The sequence below is a fragment of the Daktulosphaira vitifoliae genome, unplaced genomic scaffold (assembly GCF_025091365.1).
Source record: "Daktulosphaira vitifoliae isolate Bord-2020 unplaced genomic scaffold, ASM2509136v1 Scaffold_2, whole genome shotgun sequence".
Taxonomy (NCBI): domain Eukaryota; kingdom Metazoa; phylum Arthropoda; class Insecta; order Hemiptera; family Phylloxeridae; genus Daktulosphaira; species Daktulosphaira vitifoliae.
Window position 1 is genome coordinate 17,591,135 of NW_026099573.1, and position 18,503 is coordinate 17,609,637.

Consider the following 18,503-nt stretch of genomic DNA (forward strand, 5'->3'; position numbering starts at 1 on the left):
AGAGTTGAGTTCCCAAGTAATATCTATATAATTTGTCAAATAGTAAAAAGCGTAATTTTGTTCTTTTGACTCTTATAAATAATTATAGTGAAATAGTTAATTTTAAATTAACATTAATGAATTTTTTTTGAATATTAGATAGTATTATATATGCTATATTTATTTATTACTTAATAAATAAATATATTATTACTTATCTTAGATAAAGCTTTGACAGTTTTGCATTTCTAGATTTAATAATTAAAAAGGTTTAACTAGAATTTATCTAAGAAATTCTTAATTCAATTAAGGTCTTTTGGGCTAATATATATTTGTACCATTATTCATTTTTAATAAAAATTTACAATTTATCTTGATAATTACAATTAGTAAAATAATAAATTATAGCTCAAAGAAACATATTTTTATAATGTAACTTTATAATATAATTATTTAATTATCATTAACTTTACATAATGCATGCGTAATTTATTATAAATACAATTATAACACATTTTTTTTTTAAACAAATAAATTTCATTTAAAATAATAAAAATTCTAATAAGATCACAATATTTAAGTTAATAGACTAAAAAAAAAAATATTAAAATTAAAATTTTAAATGTGTTAACATTTAATCTAAAAAGGCATATACAATAGTTACAGACAAAACTTTAATTGTTTTGATTAAATAATCATTACAGTAATTATTATAAATGATATAATATGAACACTATTGGAGTGCAACAACATACTTTCGACTAATAAAGTACAATGAACAAAAAAAACTTATTTGGAATCACAACAATAAATTTCAACTCATTATTATATTTTAATATAATATAAAAGATTTAAAATCAATAATATTTTACTCAGAATGAATAATTCAAATGTTTAAATAATTTATAAAAAAATTTTATAATCAAATTATAATTACATGAATAGATAAATGTAAGTACAAAAAGTAAAAAATAATAATAATAACACTGTGGTTATAATCATAGTTTTCAGTCTAAACAAATAGAAAGTAAAAATTAAATCTTACTTTATGTGTATTATTTTATATAAATATATATTTTAATATAATTTGCTAATTCAATGCATTTCATTTGTACATGTATTATAAAAAGGAATATTAATGAATGCATAGTAAAGATATACAATGGATACATTATAAATAATATTAGATAATCACTTCATCATTTTATGAATTTTTATAATACGACCTAATCTTTGTTTAGGAGTAGCCATACCTTTTCTAGGTTTGCAAACTATAATAAAAATAAAAAATGTCAAAAAAGCAATAGGAATATTATATTTTTATTGAATAAATTAATAAATTAATTTAGCAGACGAATAATTATATAAATAATATATATACTATTTAACATTTAAATTTTCTCAATAATATTATTGTATGACCTACAAACTATCATAAAAAATTAATTGATTTTCATTATACTTTAAATAATTATTAAAATTTCTTTAAAATTATATAGATGGTTTTAAATCTGAACATTTACAAAGATGTAGATTTAAAATTTTTGTCAAATAAAACTAATTTAAATTTTAAAATATTATAAAATAGTTATATAGTGTATATGTAAACATTCAGTTTTCTACATTTAATCTATACCTAAGGCCATTTTTATTGAATATGTTATTTACCTCTCTTGTAAATAATATTATTAATATATAATTATGATTAGAACACTAATTTAAATAAAAAATTATTTAATATATTGCAGTTAAGAATTAATGATAAATGGCAAATAATAAAATTAAATCTACAGAATAAATTATTAGAAAAATATTTTAGGTATTATGTATATTAAAGTTTTTAATAATTTATATTTAAAAATTAAATTGTTATCACCTTTAGTCATATGTGAATCACATTGTTTTTTAGATAATGGCAGTTCATTAGTTACAGTAACAATAGAATCCATTTGATTGTTATGTATTGAAGTATTTCTAGCATTTAAAATTGGTTTGGATTTTGATAGATTTTCTTTTTTCTACATAATAGAAATATATTAACCATTTTTACTTAAGTTACTAAAATCAAGATGAACATACTATATATTTAGCAGTTACTTGTTTGGGAACTTTACAGTTTTTTCGTTTTCTCTTTTCTGGAACTTTAGGATAAAGACAACGTATATGTTTACGAGGTACTCTTTCACTAGATCCTAAAGATGGTGGAATCCATGTAATATCTGTATTATCTTCATCTTCAGAATTTGTTACTGCAGGATAAACTACGGAAAAATTATTGATGCAATAATATATTTTTTAAACAAATAATTGTGGTTGTAATGACTTATGTTAACTATTGTTGTGTGCAATAAAATTTTTTAAAAAATTGTGTAACAATCAAAGAAAAATCATGCTCAAAATAACATCAGAGCATATTTTGAATTATGAAACAAAGAATATTTTACATAATAAAACAAATTTTCAAATTTCTATTTTGATGATGTTGACTTCTCTAGTGGACAAATATCTCTACATAATCAGAGAAATAGTTGAAAATATGACTGTCTATCAGAAATTTAAAAATAGTGAATATCAAAAAAAAGTGAACTGGTTTTTTTGCTTTCAATACTAAACAATAAAAAAATGTTTCGATTTTAAACTTAAAAATATATATTTTTATACTAACAAACAAAATTTTAAATCATAGGTATGTAATTTTCTAAATAGCCAAACATAACGGATAGAATAATAAATAAATTATGATTTCTATTATTTAAAAAAATTGGAATTTTAATAGTCCTTAATACTCTTTAATTTAATTATAATTTAAAGCATGGTATTTTTATGGAATAAATGTAGAAAAGGATAGATCATTTTTGTCAGAATTATAAGTTATTATTAAAATGAATTAGTAAAAAATATTATGTATTTATACTCCCAATCAAAATTTGTATAAGAATTCTTTGATTCTTAAATAACAATTTATACATGTTTAGACTAAAATAATTTAATTTCAATACATAAAAGTTAAGGTTTAATAACAGTAGAAAATTAATAGTTATAGAATAAGTTAAAAGATTTTTTTAAATAGATCATCAATTTAGGTTTAAAACTCATTTAAGGTGGGTATATATTTTAAACACCTCTAATATCAGCTTTAAATATGATAGACATATAAAAATATTTAAACATTTTTTATAGGAACTACATTAATATTTCTCGTATCCAAAAAAATATTTTTCTATCAATATAAAAAATTTTCAGAAAAATTTTTGAAGACAAAACAATGATTTAAAAAGCAATTATCCTACTTCCATGATTAATACTTATAATTATAAACATAATAATGAAGTTTAAGATATATATTAATATGCTAACAATATTTATTGATTATTCGAAAATATTAAAGAAATACTATTTTTAAAATCATTCAGAGAAATCACACTTACTAAAATTTTCATCTTGCCGAACTGACTCTATTGGTTCATCACATAAATCAGCAAAATCTGATTTGGAATCTTCAACTTTTTGAATAATTTCACAAGTATAAGATCTATTTTTAGTAAGATAATTTTCTTAAATTACTGATATACTAATTACTTAATATTAAATTACACATAAAAACATTTTTTATAATAAATAAACTTTTAAATAGCTTACACAATTTCCTCATGGTCTAAAGTAGAGTTTTTACTGTCAATATCAATATCTTGTTCTTGTTTTTTTATACGCAAAATCATTTTATCTAAAATTATATATATTTTACGATAGTTGTAATTAAAAAAATATATTTAAAAGATAAATTACCTTGGTAGGCAAGTTCACTGGAATACTTTAATGGAGAATCATTAAGCATATTTTCAAGCTCTAATTCCATACTATCCATTTTACTGTACAATTACAGAAAGTATTGCATAATTAATACAAATAAATTTAATCATTTATAAATCCTTTTATAATACTTTTAAATAACAGGTCCTCTAATATAATTAACTTTAATTAAACTCTATGAAATTTATTTAGTTAAATTCACCATAATAAAACATATTTAATATATGATAAAGAAATCTTGAAAAATTACATATTTTTTTTTAAATAAAATGATTGGTTCAATTTTAAGTTTCTATTGTATAGAAAAAAAATCGTTAACTTTTTTAACATTTCTAACAATAAGAAATTGTTTATAGTTCATTTAGTTAATAATTATAGTATATTAAATTGTTTATTTATAATAGGAACACACAAGATGTGTACCTCTAATCTTAGTTTAATTAATTTTTAAGTTATATAACATTTATTATTTTTTTCAATGTTTATTATCACCTTAACTGTTAATAGAATGACTTTAAAATGACAAAAAAATTTATTTTGGAAAAGAGCTTGATTTTTATGAGCAAGTTATTATTTTATTAAAATGTTATTGATATATCAATAAATCTTAATGAAAATTTGATACCAAATTTCTTTACAAATTATAAATAATAAAATGTTGATATTTGAAGATATTAACAATTTACTTATGCTAAAAAAATTTTGTTTTCATAACTTAATAATGAATTTTTAAAAATTTGATATGTTATTTCATACTGGAGATTACTATTATAAAATATATATTATTTTTTTTCAATAATTTGTTGGTAATGAATACTGGTATTGTTATACCTAAGTTTCAAGGCAAAAATTTGAAATTTTGTCAAAATTAAAATTAAAACAAAAAGTTATGCCATATATATTTAATTCACTAATTCAAAATAAGATACCATTAGTGTTTTTATAAGAATAATAAGTATATTTTTCTTTAATAAAAAAAAAATTATTAGTTATTACATATAACATAAAATTAATCGCACTTGATCAGTACATGTACAATAGCGATAATATCAAACAAAATGGGATTAAGATCATGAAATATTAATTTTTAACAAGAAAAAATTGATTTGTCGTATATGATATAATTAGTTTCCTTTTTGGTTGTTTAAACAACCATTACAATAATCATTTTTTTAAAATAAAAGTAGTAGCTTCCAGTCATATTATGCAATTATAACATAATGTCAATCTCGTTATTTTATGAATACAACAGATTTCTAGAAAAATATTGATTAAGTTATCTTATTTTGCTGAAACTGTAACTTACACCCTTCTACCTATAAGTGGTCATAAGTTCTAATATTCATATTAAATTTTAAGAAATAATAGATTTTACTTTCTAATTATGATGTTACTCAAAAAAAAAAAAGTTAAATAAAAGTAATTTATTACCAGAAGTCCATATTTTGAAAGAAGTATAACATAATTTGTGAATAAACATACAAATAAATTGTTACTAGTAAACATAAATTGATTTTTTACTTTTTCAATAAAATTTTATAAAAATTATTTATTATATATTTCAATAAAATTAACAATTTGCACAAGAACTGCATATACTAATAGTCTAACAAAAGGACAAAAATTTAAGTATAAGCCTAATCATAATTATTGTAACCATTCTATGTTACGAAGGCACTTGAAACTATATCATTGTAATTTAATAAACATAAATAAGCTCAAATTTATTTTCAAAAATTAAAACTAACTACAATGTTACATAATAATCTTATAAATATGGCAACTTACAATATACAATTTAGTTTATGAGATCAAAAGATAAAAATTTAATCAATACAAAATATATCTTATTAAATTAGAAAATGATTTTATTATTTCTATACACAATGTTATGATGTTTCAAAAAAAAAAGTATATATATATATTTATATATATTTAAATAAAGATGATTAAAATATAATTTGTTTAAATTTTTAGTTTTAATTTTAACTAAAACTAAAAATTAAGTTTGCTATCAATATTGAACTTAGAATCACACACTTATTGTAGATAAAAAAAATGTAATTTTCTTATAAAGGGGTCAACTACAAACACGGTTATTGTTACAGAAAAATACCTTTTGTGTAACATTCAGTTGTACCAATTTATTTTTGGTCTAAAGTTGTAAATTTCACATATACATAAGACAGTAATAAAATAAAAAATATATTAAACAAATAATTAAAAACTATCATATGAAAGCATCGTAATGTTTAAACTACTTCTGGTTTAATTAGAAAAATTGACTCATCAAGTATTTAATTATTATTCTGTAGTTCAATCTATCAATTATTTAGATTTTATTCATTCGACATTATGTTGATTAGCGTACATTCTAAAATTATATACGTACACTCTAAAATTTTTTACAAAAACACTCAGAGTTCATTTTTTAAGCTCTCTTTCCGAATATCAAAAGAGGCCAGCTCTTAAGAATGTTTCGAGAATGTTATTGTTATGTTTTCAATTTAAATACGAATTTTTCTTTTTGAAAGTTAAATGATTTTTTTTAGATTACGATAAAATTTGTGTTGGTAACTAAAATAAGATTCAAATTTACTTTATTTGAGAGGACAAGTGTTTCTATTGAAGCCATCACAGCCCCCATGCTATCTATGCTAATGACTCCTAATAAATATATTATAGTAGCGCTATTTTATTTAAAACATGAATATTTTAAAGAGTATAAAAGTTTACAAGATCCTATGTAGTTTGCGTGAAGGCACACTTTGCATAGCTCTTATATCGGCTCTGTTATATATGGCATAGTCAAATATAGACAGTGAAATTTTAACGGTTCTATGAATCATTTATATAAATTAAAATTTATTGTACATTACGGTATATTTAATATAGAACTCATTAAAACTCAATAATAATATCAACATTATGGATTAGTTCTTTTATATAATTATGATAATCATTAGCGTAAATAGTGTTCAAGATTTGGGGGGGGGCTTAAAAAAATTTATCATGATATAAGCTTATACTATTTTAAATCGTGCTTTATACTTTTTTATACTACAGTCTACGATGGTCATTATTAACTATTAAACAGTAGTTGTGTGTAAATTGTAAGAACAATAAAAAAAACGGTGGCACAGTGTAGACAAGGCATAGATGATATTTGACAGTGATTAAAATCACTCATAAGAAACGCTTCGATGCAAATCTGTAGATAGTGTTTCATTTAGAGAAATTGGTGGAATATTCCAAAAGCAACATCTACTCTTATTTCTTTGATTATATCCTAATTAGTAGTTCTTTGATTTTAAAATATAATATATGAATAAATACTAATTTAATATTGTAATTTAAACGGAGAAATTATAAAAATAATAAAGAAGTTGTATTTTGCTTTATTTTTACGTGTATAAAAATTTAAAGGGCTTGATACAATAAATTTCAATAAAAACTGTTTGTTACTATAAATAAATGCACTACAAAGAACTTTGATCAGTAACAAAAATATACCATTCTAAATCAACTTTTCGCGATGTTTTCATAGACTTTTTCTATAACTTCTAAGTTTTAATATTATTAAAAATTAGTATTTTCATATAAAAAATTCGCATCGAAGCTAAAAAAATTGGCTATTTAAGCTAACTCAAATTTAAAAATTACTTTTTCGACTTTAAAAAAGTAAAAAAAATTTAATAAGTTTAATTTCATATGTCTTATGAACTTCATTCTATGTCAATTAAATGATATAATANTATGTCTTATGAACTTTATTCTATGTCAATTAAATTATATAATATTCATGAAAGTCAATATATTCTCCTAATAAGATATTTTAAAATAAAATAAAATACAAAACCTAGAATTTTAGTAGAAAAATAGCATATTTTTGAATACGGTAGCCATTTGCGCATAGAAGATAGGTCGTCGGGACAAATTTTTTTTTTTCATTTTATAGTACATAAAATAAGCTTTAATTTGATATATGTTTAAAGGACGCAGTATTTCCGGAACATTTTCAAAAATTAAGTTGAAAAAGTTAGTTTTTGTAAAAAAGTTGCTATTTAAAATTCCCCCAATGAGCAGATTAAGTGTTAGATTTTCAAAAAAATGATATCAAATGAAAGGGAATTATCTAAGGTTTTAGTATAAAAAATAATTATGTTGATTTGTTTATTTTTGAAAAAGTAATGGAAGTTTTAAGAAAAAAAGTGAAAAAAATGACAAAATTTACCGATTTTTAAATTTGTAATTTTTTTGGATATTTCCCTCATTTGCGGGGAACGAGGGAAAATTTTTTAATTTTTAAGGGTAATGTCTTCAACTAGATACGATTTTTGACCTTTTGACGTTTTGTTAAAATAAATCGGTCCAGTGAGAGCTGAGAAAAAGTGGCAACAGACATAAAAAAAAAATAAAAAAAAAAAACACATCTTAGTAAAACCAATAATTCCTCAGCTTCGCATCGAAGCTAATAATTATAAGTGTAGGCAAATACATTTTTTGGGTGTGTTAAATTTAATTTTCTTTCCTAAAAAACTACAGAATATACATAGGTTTTTGAATTATTTTTGGGAGAGTAATTGTTTAAACTCTGTAAATATCATTAATATATTTATTATTCTATGTTTTTGTATATTGTAATATATAGTAATATATTGTAATCATAGTAAAATTAATACCTTCTCAGCTTTGCATCCAAGCTAAAATAAGTTTAATCTATTGGACATAATTTCTATCCACTAGTAAATTTTATGAATATGATTACTTAATATTTCACTATTCTTAAACTATGCTATCGTGTTAAAATTTATTTGAGATATTTTAAGTGAGTTACTTAAAATAAAAAATTAATGGACACATCTAGCTAAAAACGTAATTAAAAAACGCGTTACATAATAGCGGACTAATATCTCTAAAAGAAAAAATAAATAAATAGTACGCATTCACGGACAATTTTTAATTAATCAATGTTTTAATAAATATTTTTTTGAAAAAAACTATTATTAAAAGAAATGTGTAAAAAAATCTAAAAAATATAAAATATACATTGAGAAGTGAAATGAACCTAAATATGCAAAATAATACAATATAAAATTTTAAATTTGTTGTAGTATGAAAAAAATTTTACGTTTAATAAACTTATATCAGAGGCGTATTTATATTTCATAACTCAGACACATTATAATTTATTATTATTATGTAATAAAAATAATCTGATTTAGTTTAGTAAAAGACCCTTACTCACATAGGCGAAATTAAGGGAGGTCTAAGGGTATTAGCACTCCCTTTTTTAATTAGTACCTTCAACAGTTTTAACATTTTATTAATTGTTTTTTGAAAAATATTTCCATTTTCAGAATGGAGTAAAAACTAATTTCCTTCTCCAAAAAATTTGTTAAAATTGTGTCTTTGTTTAACAGTCTAAACCATCTACTTCCAAGATATAATCCGGGATGGATTAAAACCTATATGAAAATGTATATCAAGAATTCCTGTTTATAGACTCAACTACACCGTCGATTATTTTATTTTTACTCAATCAATTATTGATAAATTAATAAAAATTAATATATATTTTAAATATATTTAAAAATGAAGATTGATTTTTAATTAGTTTTCAGTTTTTTCATGATCTATTTTCACTAGGGTCAAATTAAGTCCTATTGAGATGAACCATTCTATGAAAAATATCGCTACAACAAAAAAAGTGATAAGCAAAAAAAAAAATACTAAAGAAAAACTCTATCACTAACTATGATTAGGCTAGTAAAATTTGAGATTGGCCCCAAGGCGGTTGCCCCCATTTATTTCAAGCCTGAATATAATTAAAGACGCAATTATTATTTTAAAAAAAATTCTTCCTAATAGAATAACAAATTGCCAGGGGACTTTTGTCAGCCTGCAACACAAAGAGGTTTGATGCTTGCATAACGAGCAGCTATGGTACTAAAGGTGGCCACCATCTAGGCGAAATGTGCACATCTATCAGATATGTTAATCGGATCATGAGTGGAAATTAATTTTAAGTTAATTTATAATTTAATTTGAGTTAATATATCATTTAATATAAATGATTATAACACCTCGTGGTTTATTAACCAAAATGATGATATTTGAAGTTATATAGTGTTCAGTAATTAAGGAAACGGGTTCTAATGTTCTCATTGTTTATAACAATGTACCTGTTTCCTTACTCACGTAACACTGTACATGGTTGATATGTAAAAGATACCGTAGCTCGTGTCTAGATTAAGGAACAGAAATTAAATACAGACGAGTACTTAAGCTTCTCGCATAATAAAATAAATATCACAGTTAAAATTATTAAGTTAAATTAAGAAAATTAAATTTAATTGCTAAAAAAAGAAAATTAAGTTAAACAAGGACAAGAAAACGATTGTTATTAAAATCATGTCTTTAATAAGACGATGACAACAAAAATAAAATAAAATAGTTAGACAAAATCAAATAATATAATAAACATCACGGACGGTATTGGAGCACAGCCGTTAATGTTAATTAAAATTAATTAAAAACAACAGGAGTAGCCTGGACACTCGCTCTTTAGTGTTCGCTAGAAGTGGAAACACGTGCTCTCCAAACATGAATAAAATTAAGTTAATTTATAATAAATAAAATAATTAATAAAACACAGCTCATTATATAAATATAATTATAAAAAGCAAACAATATTCAGTCTTCGAAGAGACCCATCGATGGTTTAGATGCTTCGCCGAAAAGATCTGACTGTTTATCGTTAACGGCTCTTCTTCATCTTTGAGACAGCAGTGACAAAATTAAGAAACATATGCTCTCTAGCACGGTCAATAACAGAAGGAAGGATGAAGAGCCAACATCGATCTAATAGCAATTTCAAATCGCTAACAGCCTGTCTCTTTGGGAGGAATAAATACCGATAAATAATTCGATTTTAATTATATTCTCTCTTGTCGTCTTATCAAACGGTCAGTGGCAGAAATAATGAGTTGTTGACACCTTTTCTTAAAAAAAAATAACAGATAAATAGATGTAACAAAAATTATAAACGGTCTACCTTTGAATTTGTGACGTCACAAAATAAAATAACCTTTTCAAAATGAAGAAAAATAATTTTAAAAAGCAAAAAAATATTTTTCCACGGATGAATATATATCATATATTTACCTAAAATTAATTAAAAATTACTGAAGAAAATTTAATGTAATTTTTTTTGCTAATTTATTAATGAGCTGTTGATATTAATTTATTTGAAATTGTTTGCTGAAATGCATAAATAAAAGAGAATACATACTTACATCCGGCATTCGTAGTTGCCGGATGGTCAGTGACATTACACGATTAGCGAAAATTAAAAAATACATGGTTACTATTTCGCGGACCCGGTTACGGGCGTTATGCAATGGTTACCACATGGTTAACAGTGAATGGCTATCGTGATTCAACTGCTGCCACTGCAGAGTGCAGAAGCAGCTGTGCCTATATGAAATAATAACCCGATTGTCGATAGAGTTTGTTGATCTCACGCGGTCTCGGTCTCGCTGCCCTTCACCCTTGCGTGCATCTCTCCTCCCCGAACCGTCTTTTACGACTGTCACTGCCACCACCACTACCCTTTCATCTATGCTGACGCCCATGAACGATAGCGGCAGGCAAGAGCAACACAGCCGCACGCCGACTTCTACTATAGTTCAACCCCACCACCATGCAATCCGGCTCCGACCACTACTAATAAATAAAATAAATTGTACATATGTACTTAAATATATGCGTACAATATATATATATATATATATTATTATTCCCTGAGAACACACGGTGTCCGCACGTAGAGCGCGCCGCCGCCTCCCACTACGATTGCACCTTTGTGTATACTGACGACGACTGCATTGAATGCATCGTCGTCGCTGCCGCCGACGACACCGTAGTGCGTGAAAATGTTGTAAACACGAGAAATGCGTGTGGTGGTGTCTCCTCCAACAACGAAGAGGATTGTGACCAAAAAGAGTGAGGCGTGTTAGTGTGTTTTGTATGTATTTGAACATTGTCCGACGAAAGATGGCCGGAGAGGTTCGATTTCGACTGAACGATAACCGTGAGTGTTAAAATATCACATTGTTGATGAACGGACTTAACGCGTATACTACCCATAAGTTATTATGGTATTCTACTCTGTTGTGTATACCACAGTGTGTTCTTCGTTCACTAGGCACTTAGGTCGATTTATACAATTTGACTATACCTATCTAGTTATAGTAATTTGAAGTTATGATGTAGTTTGAATTAAACTAAAATTTAGCCATCGATTTTCAGTCATCTTATTCTTTTATCAACAAATAGTACATTTTGAACTATATGTTTTATTATAAGTTTCATTGATTTCTAAAAGTGTTATTACTTTTAACTAGCTTTATTTGATTAATTTTATAGAATACCATTTGAAATTTGAAGTGGTGCTCCCCTATTACGAAAACAGAGTTACAAAAAAATAAATAAAATATTTGTATTAATAAATAATTTAAATTTTAAAAAAGTAGTCTTACAAAGGTCACTTCATATTATTATTTTATTAAAATTTTGGAATTTCAAAATTACTGAACTACGGTATAAATTTTGATTCTAATAATTAAAATAAAATAAATTGTTAGGAAAATTTGAATCTCAATGAGACACAAAAAATCAATATATACATATAAGTTTTATATTGATTATATTAATTTATATTGATACTCCTCAATGATATTTTTAAAATTAATATGTATATAATTTGCTTGCTTTAATCTAATTAGATTTTTTTATCAATGTAATTATGGAAACTGTACTTTTATTCTGAATAATTTGACAAAATAAAAATTTTTTGAGGAAATTAATACTTGTTTAATGTTTGAGGCTATTTATACTTAATTATTTCACTTATTATTCAGGCTAAATTCAAGATTATATTTTAAATATTTTAATAGGTAGAATGCAACATAATATTGTTTATAAACTATTAATGAATGTTCAGGATTAAAATATTTTTTTTATCATTTAAATTTTGCATTTTATGATTGTTTCATAAAATTATAATTCAAAATTTATGTAAACATTTTTAACTGTAATTGAAGTCTATACAGAAATTGCTTTTTATGTAACAATTTGTAAGTTTTGTAGTATCAAAGTAGAACAGTAATAACAGTTTTTAATGTCTTAATTAATTGAATATCCAGCAATTCTCGTTTTAACAAAATGATTAGAGTGATCAGATCATTCTAAGACTTTTTTAATTTTTAAATTACATAACAAAAATCTGCAAAAATTTTAATCCCAAAAATTGGTACATAGCACTTTCTAGCTCAGTCTATACTTTTTTATTAAAGCAAATAGTTAAATAAAAGATTTAATTTTAGAGTACTTACTAGCTTTTTTTTTCAACAAAATTGATATATATATATTTAAGTATGCATAACTAGTTCTTATGTTACAATTTTAAATTTTGAATCAAACTTATTTGGTATCTACCGTTATTAGTTTCCAATAATAAATGAGTTATTTAAATTTATATTAATTATTGTCTATTCGTATTAATTTATATTTATGCATGTGTATATTTTGATAGCTGTATATCTTGCATGATTAATTACAAGGACTTTAAGGTAATTTTTAATTTGGAATACATTAAAATATACCTCAATAAAAATTATGAGTTAAAATTGCTTTTATTATATGTAAAAAATGCTTATAATAATGAATATTTCACAAAAATTTTATTATAGAGAAAGGGAACCAAGAAAATGTTATTATTTGATGAAGATATTAAAATAAAAGCTGAACAATAAGAATAATGAATCTAATGAGTAGCTTATTCTAATCACTTTTTATTATTATCTGAATACATTTTTGTTTTACAACCATTTTCCTATTATCTATTGACAGATGTAAAGGGTCTTTATTTTATTAGATTTTTTATATAAATAGGTTACTATTATTATTTTTTATGTATAAATTGTACAAAGTTAATAAATGCTGTTTATTTAATCGAATATTGTTCTACAACTAATATACAATTAATAATTTAAGTAAAACTAAAATACTGTAAAATAATTTTAGTAGATTATTGAACCAATATATTTACCTATTTTATTTATTATATTGATATTTAATTACAGTTGACCCTTTGCAAACATTGGACATATGCCACGAAATTGTTAACATGACTTTTTGCGCTACAGATAGATCATTTACTTTGAAAAAATGTATTAAAAAACGATCTGTGGATAGATATGACAGTTCTGAAAGTTCTGATAGGTAAATATCTATTATTATTTTTGGAATAAAATAAAGTTTACATATTTTTATTATAATTATAAATTGAGCAATTTTTTGTTGTACCATTTAAAATATGTATTTTTTTGTTTTAAATATATATAGTTTAGCTTTGATTCTTAGTTAAGAAACTATTGGTATTACTCTGCCTTACACGATTACTCCACTCCTTCTAGACCAATATTGTTTAATTATACATTATGTATAATATGTCAGCAAAATTTATTTAGTTAAAGCTATCAGCACTATAATTTTGAACAATTTCCCTTAATCACCTTAATAAAGGGCAATATTTGAAAATATTACAGTTGTTATAAAACAGACAATATTAATACTTTTAGTTTCTATTTCATTATTATTTGAATTTTTTAGTGGAGTTGCAACCTTTATCACAGAACTTGGATCACCTATGACACCAGATAGTAGAGTTAGTGAATACTCAATCCCATCTCCAGTTGAATGTGAATCAATAATGGCACCACCACCGCCTATTCAAAATTCAACAGATGAAATTGATATAACATGTTGGCCTTGGGGGGAAGAATGGCCTGGTGACTGTTCTAATTTAGAATTATTTTCTGATACTAGTGATACAGATGACTGTAAAACAGAAAAAGACTTAACATGTATTGAGCTTAATAAAAGTTTAGAAGAAAACTCATGTGATGAAAAAGTTTTCCAAAACTCTTCAAAAGTTGGAGGCTTATTTAATACATCACCATTAACAGAATGTAAAAAAATTGAGTCTTGTGATAACAAAAAATCAAATTGTGACTTTGTTCCTCCCAAAAGTTACATTGTGACTGTTGATGAATCTCCAATAAAATATTCATTGTGTGAAGATGATGTGATTACTTCATCTGAAATCATAAACAATGATAAAACTGCTATAAAGGCAGAAGAGTTTTTATCTGATCAGCTTTCACCATCATATTTTATTAAGTGTTCTGACCAATTTGAAAAGACTGTAAATAATTTAAGTAGCAATATATCCACAGAAAGTAATGGTGACAGGTTATTAGAATCATGTATGGCTGAAAATTTAAATAGTAATTTATCTAATAGTGATGCAAACTTTAGAAGTCCTAAGAAAAAAATATGTTTGGATGTTAAAACTACTGATACTTCAGATAAAGGTGGTTATTTTATGCGATCATCTTCAGGGTCTTGTCACGACCAACTTAATTCTAAACCTTCCTTACTTGTAGACCAGAATAAAAATATTCAACACAATATTTTGATGACTGCAAAGTCAAAGTTCTCCATAAACAATTTGATAGATGAAAAATCTTGTACATACAAATCTAATAATTTGAATGAAAAATTAAATAGTTCTCAAACAAATATATCTTCAGATGATATGAATCCTAAAAAATTAAGATTTCCAAAATTAGATACTCACTGGATTTCACTCAGTGGAAATATTGTTTGTCATTGGAATGGCTGTGATAGTTATTTTAATACTTCTGCAAAGCTCATTGAACATTTACAAGTAAAAACATAATTGGTTTTGTTATTAAATATACAGAATGTTCAGTAAGTAAGGAAACAGGTCAATTGTTATAAACAATGAGAACAATTGAAATCTGTTACCTTATTTACTGAACACTATATATTAATAATTTAAATATTATGTTATGTAGGTAAAACACGTTAATATTCAAAAGTGTAGTGAAACTTTTGTTTGCCTATGGAATGACTGTAAAGTTTTCAATAAACCATCTTGTTCACGTTCGTGGCTTGAACGACATGTATTAAGTCATGCAGGAAACAAACCACTTCAATGTATTGTCCAAAAGTGCAGACAGAGATTTAGTTCTCAGGTTAATAATTTATATTATTTTAATTATTTTTTACTCTATAAATCTTTATAACCTATTTTAAATAAAACATACATTATATAAAAAAATCTAATATTAAAATATTTTATAAAAAAACTTGCTGATAATAATCCAATTTATAAGATCTCTTTTCATGTATTTATTAATTTTGATCTTTTAGAAAAACCAATAAAGAATTATTACATACTAGTCATTCTGAGGTGCAAATGTATAACTAATATTTTACGGGAATAGCATTAGATTTTTATCTTTTCTAAAATATTAAAATTGAATGCTAGTAATAACAATATACATTTATTTGAATTTAGGAAGGGGTTTTTAAACTCCATTAAAATTTATTTAAAAATTTTTCTATTATTTATTTCTTTTATCGTTCATTATGCTGAATGATATTATGCAAACTTTTGGAAATTTAAAACTTTTAAAATCCAACTTAAATAAAAATTAATAGTTACAGTTGTTTTCTGATATGCATATGAATGAACACATTTTTAAAAATAATATGTTAAATATATTGATTTTTTAATGTTTCAGATAATGTTAGAAAGACATGTTAATCAACATTTTAAGGTTTCTAACAAAGAAGAAGAAGGAAATAATGGTAAATTAATTAGAAGAAAAGGAAAAAAACTAAGATTACGTCGTCAACCATTTTCAGGTAATACTAATATTATGTTCTGAAATATATTACATAAATTACTGTTATATTTAAAATTACTCAATTTAATGTAAAATGAATATTAGAATCTCTATAATGATTAAATTCAAAGTTTATATCTTTTACTTTCTATCTTTTACTCAATTTTACGCTTAAAACCTAGAACATACTATTTTTATTATTATTTTTATTATTCTAAATTATTTTAAAATAAAGCATGTTTAACGTAACATATGATTAAAAAAGAATGATGTTCCAGTGACTGGTTCTATTTATTAATAATCTGCCTCTAAATTCAAAAATTATGTAATTTTTGTTAAATATAATAATTTTTTTTAAATATTTATGAAAGAGTGTTTTGATAATGATTTTAATCACTCAGATATTAATTCAATAATCTAAAAAAAATGCCTTAAAATCATTTTAAGAACAGTAGGACACAGTCTTATTGTACTTTATTTTTTTATTTTAACAATAAGTATGTTTTTGAAAAGTATTATTAAATGTATTTAAAAATGGGTGCCAAAAATTATAATAAATTTGTTCTTTTATACCATATAATATATTTTATTTTTAATAATTTTAGCCAGAAAATTTGATTACTTTGATCAAGCAACCATGATGGAATTACAAGCACAGCTTTTTTTAAGCTCTGTAAATAGTCAACATGATTTTATTGATTATAGTAGAAGAGCCATAAGATTTCGACCAAATGTAAGTGTTATTGAGAAATTATTATTTACATATTTATTATAATCATAAATGGTTATATACCCTCTAACATAAAATAAAATAAATGTAAAATAATTTAAGCTAATGTATATTTATATATAATTTTTAATCAAAATCTACAACTATTAAAATGTTAATAATATTAAATTTAAAAACATTGTGTGTTAAAAAATAATCAATATAATTCACTTAACTATTTATTAAAATTAAGACTTGTAAAAAATATTTATGTTACATTAAATTTATCGTTATTATATATTTTATTACTATTCTTTTTAATTCTAGGTTGTTGCTCAACGAATACTAGAAGGAAGTAAAGATTCTGAAGTGTTAGTTCGCTGGTTTCCTCCAGAACTGTAAGTATTTTTGGCATGTTTGAGACTAAAATTTTAATTATATGAAATATAATGGTATTATATTATATTATTATATATGAATAATTGTTTAATAAATTTTAGGTTGGATGATGAATGGATAACTTGTGATAAAAGTACAAATTTTAATATTAACGAGCGTGTTGTGCCTATTATGTCTTTGAGTATAGAAAGCCGAAACACACTTGTTAAACTATTTGGTAATATTTTTCCTCCAGTTTCTCGACGCCCACGGAAATAATACTGCATATAGTTTGTCAACAAAAATTTTCTTAGTTTCATTTTTCACTAGTTCTTGTGATATTTTAATTTAAGTAATAATAATTTATACCAGTGTGTCTTTGGCTGTAGAACAAATTTAATAGAAAATATTGGGACCAAGTGTCTAAAAATTTTAGTCTAATGATTCCTTAAATAATATTTTTATTCAATAATATAATAGTTAATAGAAATTTAATTGAAATAAAACATATCGTCATTGATGATATCCCAATATTTATTATCATGAAAATATCGTGCAACTTGTTATCAATATTACAAATAGAGCACTAAATATAATTTAAGTTAAAATATGTAATATATAGATCATCTTGTTTTTGTAAATACTAGTCTAACATAGCTCTGTTGTAATATCAGAATAGCATAAGCATTACATGCTGAAGAACACTAATTACAACAATTACATTTATTGTTTAAAACTGACTGTTAAATTTGCTTAGTAATATTATTTTTTTAAATATATATGTGTGTTCAGGTATTACTTTCTAAAGTAGTTAAAGTTATAATTGGTACTGAACTATTATA

At 23.5% G+C, this 18,503-nt stretch overlaps 2 protein-coding genes across 4 annotated transcripts; one reads left to right on the forward strand and one right to left on the reverse strand.

Annotated features, from left to right (window-relative positions):
- Window positions 1–815: 815 nt before the first annotated feature.
- LOC126898575 (uncharacterized) lies at window positions 816–5,709 on the reverse strand. Of its 3 annotated transcripts, none has more exons than XM_050672784.1 (7): window positions 5,221–5,554; window positions 3,766–3,848; window positions 3,619–3,703; window positions 3,408–3,511; window positions 2,077–2,240; window positions 1,856–1,997; window positions 816–1,250 (listed from the first exon to the last, which is right to left on the reverse strand). In XM_050672784.1, the coding sequence occupies exons 1-7, from the start codon at window positions 5,250–5,252 to the stop codon at window positions 1,171–1,173; spliced, it is 690 nt and encodes a 229-aa protein (XP_050528741.1). In that variant the 5' UTR covers window positions 5,253–5,554; the 3' UTR covers window positions 816–1,170. The 3 variants fall into 3 exon arrangements, with proteins under 3 accessions (XP_050528741.1, XP_050528740.1, XP_050528742.1); XM_050672783.1 differs by having other exon boundaries at window positions 950–1,250; window positions 2,059–2,240; window positions 5,221–5,545; XM_050672785.1 differs by lacking the exon at window positions 5,221–5,554 and adding an exon at window positions 5,578–5,709 and having other exon boundaries at window positions 951–1,250; window positions 2,059–2,240.
- A 5,923-nt stretch (window positions 5,710–11,632) lies between these two features.
- LOC126898551 (uncharacterized) lies at window positions 11,633–18,503 on the forward strand. Its single transcript, XM_050672725.1, has 8 exons — window positions 11,633–11,884; window positions 13,938–14,076; window positions 14,467–15,586; window positions 15,738–15,917; window positions 16,470–16,593; window positions 17,180–17,307; window positions 17,611–17,681; window positions 17,784–18,503. Exons 1-8 carry the CDS (start codon window positions 11,821–11,823, stop codon window positions 17,938–17,940), a joined length of 1,983 nt encoding a protein of 660 aa, XP_050528682.1. The 5' UTR covers window positions 11,633–11,820; the 3' UTR covers window positions 17,941–18,503.

Bases quoted from the DNA above. Each gene is read 5' to 3' on its own strand.
- LOC126898575 (XM_050672783.1), bottom strand. From the start codon at position 5,252: ATGTTATACTTCTTTCAAAATATGGACTTCTG. The intron at 3,849-5,220 runs GTAATAAATTAC...GTAATTGTACAG, and splicing joins TTTCAAAATATGGACTTCTG to TAAAATGGATAGTATGGAAT. The intron at 1,998-2,058 runs GTATGTTCATCT...TCTATTATGTAG, and splicing joins AAGTAACTGCTAAATATATA to AAAAAAGAAAATCTATCAAA.
- LOC126898551 (XM_050672725.1), top strand. From the start codon at position 11,821: ATGTATTTGAACATTGTCCGACGAAAGATGGCCGGAGAGGTTCGATTT. The intron at 11,885-13,937 runs GTGAGTGTTAAA...ATTTAATTACAG, and splicing joins ATTTCGACTGAACGATAACC to TTGACCCTTTGCAAACATTG. The intron at 14,077-14,466 runs GTAAATATCTAT...TGAATTTTTTAG, and splicing joins AGTTCTGAAAGTTCTGATAG to TGGAGTTGCAACCTTTATCA.